This window comes from Pseudophryne corroboree, chromosome 7 (assembly GCF_028390025.1).
Source record: "Pseudophryne corroboree isolate aPseCor3 chromosome 7, aPseCor3.hap2, whole genome shotgun sequence".
NCBI lineage: Eukaryota > Metazoa > Chordata > Amphibia > Anura > Myobatrachidae > Pseudophryne > Pseudophryne corroboree.
In genome coordinates this window covers 68,328,004-68,341,171 of record NC_086450.1, presented here as the reverse complement: position 1 = coordinate 68,341,171, position 13,168 = coordinate 68,328,004, and the positions used below count along the sequence as shown (strand labels likewise).

The 13,168-nt window shown below is 46.1% G+C and overlaps 1 protein-coding gene across 1 annotated transcript in view; it reads right to left on the bottom strand.

Moving 5' to 3' along the window:
• LOC134943376 (calcium-binding protein P-like) overlaps positions 1 to 10,410 on the bottom strand; it is a 55,934-nt gene extending 45,524 nt beyond the window's left edge. The window contains exon 1 of the mRNA XM_063932263.1: positions 10,215 to 10,410. Coding sequence (XP_063788333.1) covers positions 10,215 to 10,395 — 181 coding nt within the window. The 5' untranslated portion in view covers positions 10,396 to 10,410. The remainder of the gene's footprint in view (positions 1 to 10,214) is intronic.
• Between the last annotated feature and the right edge of the window lie 2,758 nt (positions 10,411 to 13,168).

The window sequence follows — 13,168 nt, the reverse complement described above, 5'->3', positions numbered from 1 at the left end:
TCTACAGTGCATTGCTGTTATTAATCTGGTGCATTATCATGCATGCACTAGCAGTATTTACTATATATATTTATCAAGGGGCCCATACAAGGGGCCCGGGCTGGTGGCGGGTCTACAATGATGTGATTCAGCACAAATAACGTCATCTGGCCCCCTTCAGATCATCTACTTGTGCTCTGTACATGGGTGGTCGCAGGCGGTGTAAGCAACTGGCGGGGGTCCGAGCGGCTGGATGGAGGTGCGGGAGACTTGCCTACCTTTCAAGGGGCTGGTAACGCCACCCGATTTTAGGGAACCTTCCTGCCATTCCGGGAGAGTAGGCAAGTATGACAGAAAGTCATAGGGGTCTATTCAATTGACGTCGGATCCTTTCCAACGGAGTTTCAATTTTGACATTTCAGTATTCGATTTGCGGCCAAATCAGACAGGTTTTGGCCGAAGTCGGATTGGCATTTTCAAAAACGGGGCTAAAACCTGTCGGATTTGGTCACTAATCTGACAAAACACGTGGATCCGCGGCTAATCAGTCGATACACGTGTTTTCCGACAAGTCGGAACTGATGACTTGTCGGATAAATGGCAGTTTGATTGAGTAGGTCGAATCTGGATCTGGACCTTAAAATGCCGGAAACTGCAGTTTTTCCGACAAGTCGGGAATTCCGACTTGAATAGACCCCATAGTTGGTTACAAATAGATTTTTCTACATTCCATGCATACCAGATCCTGGGCTGATTCCTACACTGTGTGGTGGAGAAGTATCACACCTAAAGACTATGGGGTACATGTACTAAGCAGTGATAAAAGTGTAGTGAGCCAGTGGAGAAGTTGCCCAATCTGCATTGACGTAACATTTATAATTTGCATACTTTACAAATATACAGAGCAGCTGATTGGTTGCCATGGGCAACTTCTCCACTGGCTCACTTCTCCACTTTTATTACTGCTTAGTACATATCCACCTAAACCTAAAGAGGACATGTGGAGAAGTTGCCCATAGCAACCAATCAAATTCTAGTTATCATTGAATAGAATGAACTAGAAAGAAGATGGCTAGAAACCCTACTTGTTCACTTTTGAAAACTAGTTTCAGGGAGATTCTAATTGGTAGTAAAATGCGCACTGTTGAGGGGGTGTGCCAAGTCCATACCAGTGTACATACCAGCTATGTACACTCATGTGTAACACAAAAAGTAATGACACACAGTATCGTTATTGGTTGTGTCACTTCACGTAACCGCCACTGCCAGTATTACATAAAATGTGATTGGCTGGAGATCACTGGAGGGGTATGTAGACTGAGTTACAACATATAACTTTAATACAAAATACACTTATATTGTGCCCTTTATTAGGTGATAGATGAGGTGACTGATTATGGTAGCGCTGAGGTGGCTTCCTGGCAGAGCCAAGCTCTGAGAGTTGCAGCACTGGGGCACTGTCTGGGTAGCAGGCACTGTGCATACACCGAGGCATACCTCCCAACTGTCCAGATTTTGATGGGACTGTCCCGCTGTCCCACCCACGGGCCGCAGTGTCCTGCGATTGGGGGGGGGGGGGCAGTTGGCAGTCTCCTATACACATTAAACTGCTGCTCAGCAGTGGTGAATAGACGCTATTCACGGATTCAGAGATGCTGGGGGCATGGCCAGCAGCTACAAGAGCACTGGGCATGCCCCCATTGTGCCAAAAACTGGCCATGGCACACGATCACTGGTAATCCCGCAAAACCATGTCCTTTTCCCCAAGGCCATTCCCATTTCCCCTAGGTCTATACCCATTTTTTGCGGGTGCACGCCTTTGGCGTGCAGAAGTGTCCCTCGTTAGACATGCATGATGTTGGGAGGTATGCACTGCGGCCAATCATAGCTGCCTACCAGGAACTCTTGACTGCAAATCAGATTCCACCAGAAGCAGAAGACAGACCTCACTTCCTCGATGCGTACCGCCCTGACTCCTGCAGACTACACTGACTACAGGATGAGTAAGGAAAGGATCCTCTACTGCCCCAGGTTTCCACCGCCAGATCCTCACTCAGCGAGGCTCTGGGTGCCAAATGCCTGTGTACAGAGCATAACATCATGGGTCCACAGTATGGCTGCACGTTATAGACACACAGCGCCACCTGCTAGCTGGAGGAACACATTGCCTGGTACACGCTGCTGCAGCTGCCTCTTAAATATTGCGGCTGACCCTATTAGCCTGGGCTGGGCCGAAACTAGGATTTTCGTCACCCGGGGCAAGGCAATAGTTTGCGCCCCCCCACAAAAAAAAAAAAAAACAAGCGTATAACAAACTCTGTCAGACTAAAATATGAGATTACCAGGAAATTTGAAAAAAGGGGATACTATTGGACAATATTCCCCTATGTGCCTCAAATGCCCTACAGTATGCGTCACATGCCCTGCCAGCGTGTTCAACTACATGCTCCACTGTGTGTCCCCATACATTGCACTATATCATAACACTTTGTCACTGCACTACATTCCCCTATCCACAGCACTACATCACCATACTACATCCCCTACACGCTGAACTACATCACTACACTACATGACCCTACGCACTGCACTACATACCCTATATGCTACACTACATCACTACACTACATCCCCTTATATGCTACACCACATCAGTGCACTACATGCCCCTATATACTGCAATACATTACTACACTACATACCCTATATCAGAGCTGGCCAAACCAGTCCTCAAGATCTACCAACAGTTCACATTTTCCAGACCACCTAGCTGGTGCACAGGTGTAGTCATTACTAATTAAGATGTGCTGCATTCATTCCTAACTGACAATTCTACAGATCTCCAGGAGGCCTGGAAAACATGAACTGTTGGTAGATCTCGAGGACCGGTTTGGCCAGCCCTGCCCTATATGGTACACTACATCACTACACTACATCCCCCTATAAGCTACACCAAATCCCCCCATCTGGGAGGCAAATCGGAGCTTGATACTGCTAACTGACAGCACAGTGCGCTTCTATAGCTTGTACAGTGCACCGCATGCTAGTCGCAGCACTGCGTGGCAAAGAACAGAGTTTAAGACAGTAGCCGGCATAGAAGAGATCCCAGGTACTGGAGCTCACCCACACAGCGTTGGAGCCAGCTGTGGGCAGACAGGTGGGTCAGAGACATTGCCCCGGGAGCCGTCTGCTGTCTCACTGTCGGTAAAAAAAAAAAAAAACCTGTTCCTCTGTAACTCCTTGGCGCCCCCTCAAATCCTGCACCCAGGGCGCATGCCCCCTTAGCCCCCCCTAGTTACTGCCCTGGCCTGGGCGGTCCAGACTTTTTGGGAGGCTGCAACTATGGCCCACAATGTAAACACCACCTTATTCTTCAGCGGGAAGCATGTTGCCCTGTAGCAAATGTCATGAAGCCCTGCCACCCAAATAACAGGCAGCCGGGAAGGCAAGACAGCAGATAAACAATGCAAAATTCGGAGTTAGAAGCTAGTAAAAAAGCAAATGAGTGGGGCTAAATGTGAATTTGCATAATTTATCTCCACCTCCTTCCCGCTGACCCACAAATCACGGCCTTTTGCCATTACGATGTGGGGCTTAGTAACGAGACCCCTTACATTGCAACATTGGTGGTGATTCAGACTTGATCGCTGGGCTGCTCACTTTGCTGTCCTGCGATCAGATAGTCACGGCCTCCAGGGGGAGTGTAAATTCGCCGGGCAAGTGTGCGATACTATGTGTACGCCGAGCTGCAAAAATCCCTTTGTGCAGTCTCTACGCAGCCCAGGACTTACTCCTCCAGTGCGATGAGAACAGGCTGATCGGGGGCCGGAGCTGATGTTAAACGCCCTCCCAGAAAACGCTTGGGCACGCCTGCGTTTTTCCGGACACGCCCAATAAACCGTCAGTTACATTCCAAAAATGGCCTCTTCCTATCAATCACCTTGCGAACGCCCGTGCGATCGGATTTTTCACACCTTCCCGTCACTGACCAGCGATGCCCTTTGTTGTTGTCTGACGCGCGTGCGCATTGCGGTGCATACGCATGCGCACTTAGTATCTGATCGTCCGCTGTGCACAAACGCACAGCAGCGATCAGGTAAGAATCAGACCCATGGTTTGTTGGGATCCGGTCTGAAGATCGACAGTGTCTAGGTCGACAATGTTTAGGTCGACCACTATAGGTCGACAGTCACTAGGTCGACATGGATGGAAGGTCAACAGGGTTTCTAGGTCGACATGTGCTAGGTCGACAGGTCTAAAGGTCAACATGAGTTTTTCACATTTTTTTTCTTTTTTTGAATTTTTCATACTTAACGATCCACGTGGACTACAATTGGAACGGTAAAGTGTGCCGAGCGAAGCGGTAGCGGAGCGAAGGCACCATGCCCGAAGCATGGCGAGCGAAGCGAGCCATGCGAGGGGACGCGGTGCACTAATTTGGGATCCCGGTCACTCTACGAAGAAAACGACACCAAAAAAAAAAAAATCCTCATGTCGACCTTTAGACCTGTCGACCTAGCACATGTCGACCTAGAAACCCTGTCGACCTTCCATCCATGTCGACCTAGTGACTGTCGACCTATAGTGGTCGACCTAAACATTGTCGACCTAGACACTGTCGATAAAACGAACCACACCCTGGTTTGTTACAGGAGCAGTCTTCTGATTCAGACCAAAGGAACAATTTCACAACATGTGCAATATTTTATGCTTAATACAAAACAATTTTGGAAAAGGGCGAAAAGTGAGTAAAATGAGCTCCTACCAGCACGGCCTAGTCTCAGCCATGTAAAGCTTAAAGTTTTGCAATCAGCAGAAATATTTCCAAGTTGGGCAATGCTATTTACTTTTGCAATCAAAGCTTTCTTTCTGGTAGGGTTCTGCAGATTATCACAATGTGGGTTGTACATTAAAGCAAATGCAAAAACAGTCATACAGAAAATGTATTACTGTTGTTATAAAACCATGTTAAAGCTCTGGATAAATGTTGTTGGTTTTTTTGCCTTTAAGGTAAATGAAGACCTGTTTTTGTTCACACCCTTTATAATACAAGGAGTTGCATTTCTGAGGACAAGTTTGACCTAAACTTCATATTAAATCTAAACATAATGGGCCAAATGTAATAGAGTGAGAGTTTCAAAATGTGAGAGATTTGGTAAGGTTTTGCAGGGTTTTTTTAAAGTGGCAATCATTTACATCGCAAGATCAACCCGGTTTTGCAGTGTACATGATTGCCACTTTAAAAAAAGAAAGAAAAAAAAAAGAAAAACCTGAAAAACCTTACCAAATCTCTCACTTTCTGAAACTCTCACTCTATTACATTTGGCCCAATAAGTTTATTTAGATGTAGCTCCACTGGCGTTTCTATAATGGGTGCAGTGTGTGCGGTGCACATGGGCCCCTGAGTCCAGAGGCGGCCCCCACCGCACACACTGCACCCATTTTTAAAAACCTCACCCCTCCGAAGTCCAGCGCCAGCATCCGCAGCGCTATTAGAACTCCGTGAAAATGGCTCTGCGGCCATTTTCACGGAGTTCTACGCATGCGCAGTAGAGAAATCTCAGGGAAAAATGGCCGCCGTGCCATTTTCCCGGAGTTCTGCGCATGCGCAGTAGAGTCTGAGCCCTCTAGTGCTCAGACTCTACAGCGCTCTGGGCAGAGAGGAGGGGGCCCGAACGGAGGAGGCTGAACACAGGTCTCTTCCTCTCTTAAAACGCCCCTGTGTAGATCTGTGCTGGACTGTTGCTATTATTCTGCTGATAACTAAAGACACAGTTGCCAACCTTACAGAAGTCCTCTCTCCCAGCCCAGTTGTATTACACACTAGGGGGGGGGGGTGTGTGTGTGTGTGTGTGTGTGTGTGTGTGTGTGTGTGTGTGTGTGTGTGTGTGTGTGTGTGTGTGTGTGTGTGTGTGTGTGTTATTAATTGTGCAATAATCACGAGATAAACACATGGGCATGTGGAATAAGGATGTTTGTAGTTTTGCTGGTTTATACAAGTAAATTTGGATATAGAATATATTTTTAAAAAACTCTTATCGCCCTCTATACCAGGGGTATTCAACATGCAGCCATCTAGCCTCTGTGGAACTACACATCCCAGCATGTCCTGCCGCAGTTTTGCTATTGGTGTATGCTAAAAACGGTGGCAGGGCAAGCGTAGTTCCACAACTGCTGGTGGTCTGCATGTAGAATACCCCCGCTCTATACCATCTCCAGATCACAGTTCAGTTTTTGTCCTTTTGCTAAACCTGTTTTACCAAAGTCCCTACCTTTTTCAGAGTACTTTCTGGGTATGTCTGCGAAGATCTGTTGCCAAACCGGTTTATTCTCACACTGCTCCACACCCATGGAATGCACATATATACGTACACGTACCCACCCAGAGCACAGGGCAGCCCTCACACATTCCTTTAGTATAAACTGTATACAAAGTCTCCGGATTCCGGGTGTGGTTCATAGGGTCAACAGTCTCTAGCTTGACCATGTTTGGGTCTACCACTATTGGTCGACAGGGATGCTAGGTTGACAGGTCAAAAGGTCGGCATGAGTTTTTCATGGGTTTTTTTGTGTCGTTTTCTCTGTACAGTGACCGGGAACCTGTGCACCGTGTCCCCTCGCATGGTGAGCAAATTCGGCAAAGGTGCCTCGCTCCACTACCGCTGCTCTCAGCACAGGTTACTATTCCCAATCGTAGTCCGCGTGGATCGTTAAGTATGAAAAAGTAAAAAAAACCGTGAGAAACTCATGTCGACCTTTTGACCTGTCGACCTAGAACATGTTGACCTAGAACATGTCAACCTAGACACCCTGTCGACCTAGTTACTGTCGACCAATAGTGGTCAACCCAAACATTATCGACCTAGAGACCGGATCCCCCGGATTCCGTAGGGTCAGACAGGTAGGGTGTACGCAACTCTGTAAGGGACGGGTTCATTCCATCACACAGAATGTTGCCCATCATTTCGAGCTTGGGGCTAGATAAAGGCCATAAGACCTTAATAATATATATGTGCTGTGATGCAGACATCACGCTTAACGTAATTCCTATAAAAATGATTCCTACACACCTTGCTTGGCTTTATAATGAACACAGCACCCGATTCATGTTTGTAAGTAAAGCAAATTATCAAGCAACTGGGTAACACCATGCTGGACTGCAGGTGGGGTAGATGTAACATGTGCAGATTTGGGTGGGGTGTGTCCAAACGGAAATCTAAATTGCAGTGTAAAAATAAATTTGTCTACCATGTGTGGGCTAAGTGCAAAAGCAGTCAGTATATACCCTGCACAGAAAACATATAGCCCACCTAAATATTAATCTCTCTGCACATGTTACATCTGGCCACCTGCAGCGCAACATGGTTTTGCCAAGTTGCTTGATAATTTACTTTACTTACAAACATGAATTAGGCCCATAGGCACAACAGCATGTGCAGAGACTGGTTGCACAGGATAGATCACAAAGACAAGTTACATGGATCATAGGGAGTCATTTGTAATCTGTAAAATCCATACACATGAATAATCATACTCCCAATCGTATATTGCAGCATGTATTTGTCAGAATCTTATTTAAAATAGTATACATCACATTTAGGGGACTTAGGGGCCTGTGTATCAAATGGTTTTTCCATACAATTATGTAGAAACCGGTGTCTGCGTATATTTATGAGGCTATGTACTAACAGCATAATGCAAGAAATATCACAGAAATCTCATGCGGAAGGCTAATCAGCACTACAGATTGCAGTCCCCATTATTATCGGGATCCAGTCTTTAGGTCAACAGTAAGTAGGTCGACAATGTTTTGGTCGACCACTATTGGTCGACAGGGTTTCTAGGTCGACATGTTCTAGGTAGACAGATCAAAAGGTCGACATGAGTTTTTCAAAAAAATTTATTTCTTTAACTTTTTCATACTTTATGATCCACGTGGACTACAATTGGGAACGGTAAACTGTGCTGAGCGCAGCGGTAGCAGAGCAAGGCACCTTGCCCGAAGCTCGCAAGCCATGAGAGGGGACACGGTGCACTAATTGGGGTTCCCCGTCACTGTACGGAGAAAACTACACTACAAAAACATCAAAAACTCATGTCAACCTTTTGACCTGTCGACCTAGACCCTGTCGACCTAGCATCCCTGTGGACCTACTTACTGTCGACCAATAGTGGTCGACCCAAACACTGCCAACCTACTTACTGTCGACCTTACATACCACACCCTTATTATCAGTGGGGACTACGATCTGCCCCTATGTACTAAACCTGAAAAGCGAAGCTATGCAGAGTTCGGCCAAGTTAGTGTACACCATCAACAGATGGTGTAAACTTCTTTTAGTCTATGGAGGCATCATGGTAGTGGGGGAGAGATCTTTCGATCCCCATCCTGCAGCCTCCGTCCCGGAAACTGACACTGTGCGCGTGTGCAGCCAGAGTCTGATTCTCCGGAGGAGTTTTTCACAAACGCTGTCCATAGCAGGATATTTACATTAAAAATAAAAATATCCGCCATGATACAGAGTGTTGATAATCGCAGCAGTTCAGCGATTTTTTAATACATATGTTCAAAGCTGTTTTCAAGCAGCATAAATCTATATGTATCTGTACGGCATTCAAGTTCTGTATTGTAGGTGTAGTTTACACAGTGAACCTTGTTAGAATCATTTATAATATATATTTTTTTACAGATATATATATATATATATATATATACACGCACACTCACACGTTACTATAAAAAGCAAACAAGAAGCTTTCTATACGTTTACAGTGTACACACTTCTTGTGTAACTATTTCCCTGTCTCTGCAATAACTGAGAACTATTTTTTGCAATTTGCAGGAATTTGGGAGCTGGTGATAACTGATAAGTCTGGCTGCTGCTGCATACCAGTACCTGACACTCAAGAGCAATGTACTATTCTTCACACATACCTGTTCTTCTCAGAGGAGCCCTGATGTGATGGCTTCAGTAGCAAACCTGCTGCTTGTATTATACAAGAGGGCTGTGAGATAGGATATGGGGCGGGACATACAGAACAGGTTCCATAGTTATTCTGAATCTGTGACAGGCCACTCCTCCTAGTCACTGAGGTAACTTCCACATGTCCAGTCACATTATGCTCTCAGTACAGTCACACCATTTACACCCTGCAATGAGCTATTCGCTATAATGTACATTTTGGGATAGGGGATTATTTTATACTTGCCTGCGGTCCTGGAATGTCCGGGCGGGAGACTGATGAGACTGGACCAGCTTCCTGGACACTGGTGTACGCAGCACATCTTATTTGTGTGTGTGCACCCAGGGAAGTCTAGAGAGGCATATATTTATTGCACCATGGGCAGAGGGGTATGAGTCCTCGGGTCGATTCAACTTAGGTCGACAGTCATTAGGTCGACCACTGAAGGTCAACATGCATTAAGTCGACAGGGGCAATAGGTCGACATGGTCATTACGTCGACATGTCAAAATGTTGACGTGTTTTGTTTTTTTTACTTTTTTTGGTGTTGTTTTCTTCGTAAAGTGACGGGGAACCCCAATTCGTGCACCGTGTTTGCTCGCCATGCTTCAGGGCAAGGTGCCTCGCTGCTCTCGGCACAGGTTACCATTCCCAATTGTGGTCCACGTGGATCGTCAAGTATGAAAAAGTCCCAAAAAATGAAAAGAAAAAAAAATGTGAAAAACTCATGTCAACCTTTTGACCTGTCGACCTAGTACATGTCGACCTAATGACTATGGTGACCTGTTGACCATGTCGTCCTAATGCATGCCGACCTTCAGTGGTCGACCTAATGACTGTCGACCTAAGCTGTGTTGCCCTAACGACCGTATCCCGGGCAGCACTACGTATTTACTTGTCTCAATCCCCTCTCAGCATCATGTGATTCCAGTGCTTTCCAATGCTGCCAAAATGTCCCGTATTTCAGGTGGCAATCCTGGACTCCCAAAACAGTGGGCCTCTCTCCCAAATTCCCGGCTACTTCATATATACATTTTATGTATTGATTAGTTCCTTTTTTGCTCCTGTATTCATACTTATGTCTACAACCCCCAACTCCCATTCTGTTATCCTTGCCTCGCTGTACAAGACTTTGATAAAACATTTTGTTAAACAAAACAAAAAAATCAGGCAGCGCGGTATGACCTACAATCCACATCCAGCCCCCAGCACTATAAAACCTAAAGTTGTTTTTCCCTAAAAGAGTGAAGCCTGTTACAGTGGAAACCTACCATCGGCTGCACGGGCTGGGCCAGTTCCCACTGCATCAGGCACAAACAAGAGCATAGATCTGTCACAGTGGAAACCAGCACCTGGCCTTGTCCTCACACGGCTGGAGCACCAATAGAAAGAGGAGCAATTAACAGCATCATTCCTTCTCCCAAGCTCCACTAGTCTCAGACCCTCCAACATGACTCCTTCCACTAGGTAGAAAAGGCTCTGCTCCTGAACATCCCACACTGACGTTCCTTTAGTGGGAGCAGAATGTGAGGTCCAGGGCAGCCCACAACCGCACACCCTGTACCCATGATTAATGACTTACCTCTCCAGAGTCCTGCATCAACTGTGAAGCAGAAATTAACAAGAAAATGTGTGGTGGCCATTTTCCTGGTGATTTGCACATTAGCAGTAGAGTTTAGTCACCGAGATCATGACAGGCACCATGTTCCTGGAGTCCTGTGCAAGCGCAGTAGATTCTGGCACAACACTAGAGTCCACTGCACCAGAGAGAGGAGTGGGCCCGCATGGAGTCTGCACACTGGGCCCTCTTTTCTATAAATTCACAAATGATGTCTACTGTAACCGTAAAGAGTAGGATGTAGGTAGAGACGGAGATTGCTGTATTTACTATCTATTGAAAATACTGTACAGAAAGAAGTAATATTTGCAATCATTATGCTTATTGTGCAAGGGGAAGAACTGTAAATAAAGTTTATTTTACTCAACATTCTTTGATTCGGCACTGCACCTACAGCCCACACATGTCCTCTCCACCAGGTATTATGCGCTGACCATCTGAGTAGTCTGTGTCATTATGTTTGCAGATGCCAAACTCAGAGCAGATAGAGTCATCACAAGGGGATGTGCCATACGACATCCAGGTACCCCAATTATTACAGTATCATAAGGTTTGCAGTAGTGATGAGCGGGTTCGGTTTCTCGGAAACCGAACCCCCCCCCCGAACTTCACCCTTTTTACACGGGTCCGAGCCATACTCGGGTTCTCCCGTATGGCTCGGTTAACCCGAGCACGCCCGAACGTCATCATCCCGCTGTCGGATTCTCGCGAGATTCGGATTCTATATAAGCAGCCGCGCGTTGCCGCCATTTTCACTCGTGCATTGGAAATGTTAGGGAGAGGACGTGGCTGGCGTCCTCTCCGTTATTGTTGAACTTGATTGTGCTTTATTGCTTAATTGTGGGGAGGACTGGGGAGCAGCTGTATAATATAGGAGGAGTACAGTGCAGAGTTTTGCTGATCAGTGACCACCAGTTTTATCCGTTCTCTGCCTGAAAAAAACGCTCCATATCTGTGCTCAGTGTGCTGCATATATCTGTGCTCACACTGCTTAATTGTGGGGACTGAGGAGCAGCTGTATTATATAGCAGGAGTACAGTGCAGAGTTTTGCTGACAGTGACCACCAGTATACGTTGTCTGCCTGAAAAACACTCCATATCTGTGCTCAGTGTGCTGCTTTATTGTGGGGACTTGGGACCACCAGTATAATATTATATAGGAGGAGTACAGTGCAGAGTTTTGCTGACCAGTGACCACCAGTATATAATATATAGCATTACGGTACAGTAGGCCACTGCTGTACCTACCTCTGTGTCGTCATTAAGTATACTATCCATCTACATTCTATACCTGTGGTGCATTTTAGTTTTGCAGTTTGCTGACACAGTGACCACCAGTATACTATATATAGCAGTACGGTACGGAAGGCCACTGCTGTACCTACCTCTGTGTCGTCATTAAGTATACTATTCATCTACATTCTATACCTGTGGTGCATTTTAGTTTTGCAGTTTGCTGACACAGTGACCACCAGTATACTATATATAGCAGTACGGTACGGAAGGCCACTGCTGTACCTACCTCTGTGTCGTCATTAAGTATACTATCCATCTACATTCTATACCTGTGGTGCATTTTAGTTTTGCAGTTTGCTCACACAGTGACCACCAGTATATATAGCAGTACGGTACGGAAGGCCACTGCTGTACCTACCTCTGTGTCATCAAGTATACTATCCATCTACATTCTATACGTGTGGTGCATTTTAGTTGTGCGCAGTATATATAGTAGTAGGCCATTGCTATTGATACTGGCATATAATTCTACACATTAAAAAATGGAGAACAAAAATGTGGAGGTTAAAATAGGGAAAGATCAAGATCCACTTCCACCTCGTGCTGAAGCTGCTGCCACTAGTCATGGCCGAGATGATGAAATGCCATCAACGTCGTCTGCCAAGGCCGATGCCCAATGTCATAGTAGAGAGCATGTAAAATCCAAAACACAAAAGTTCAGTAAAATGACCCAAAAATCAAAATTGAAAGCGTCTGATGAGAAGCGTAAACTTGCCAATATGCCATTTACGACACGGAGTGGCAAGGAACGGCTGAGGCCCTGGCCTATGTTCATGGCTAGTGGTTCAGATTCACATGAGGATGGAAGCACTCATCCTCTCGCTAGAAAAATGTAAAGACTTAAGCTGGCAAAAGCACAGCAAAGAACTGTGCGTTCTTCTTAATCACAAATCCCCAAGGAGAGTCCAATTGTGTCGGTTGCGATGCCTCACCTTCCCAACACTGGACGGGAAGAGGTGGCGCCTTCCACCATTTGCACGCCCCCTGCAAGTGCTGGAAGGAGCACCCGCAGTCCAGTTCCTGATAGTCAAATTGAAGATGTCACTGTTGAAGTACACCAGGATGAGGATATGGGTGTTGCTGGCGCTGGGGAGGAAATTGACAAGGAGGATTCTGATGGTGAGGTGGTTTGTTTAAGTCAGGCACCCGGGGAGACACCTGTTGTCCGTGGGACGAATATGGCCATTGACATGCCTGGTCAAAATACAAAAAAAATCAGCTCTTCGGTGTGGAATTATTTCAACACAAATGCGGACAACAGGTGTCAAGCAGTGTGTTGCCTTTGTCAAGCTGTAATAAGTAGGGGTAAGG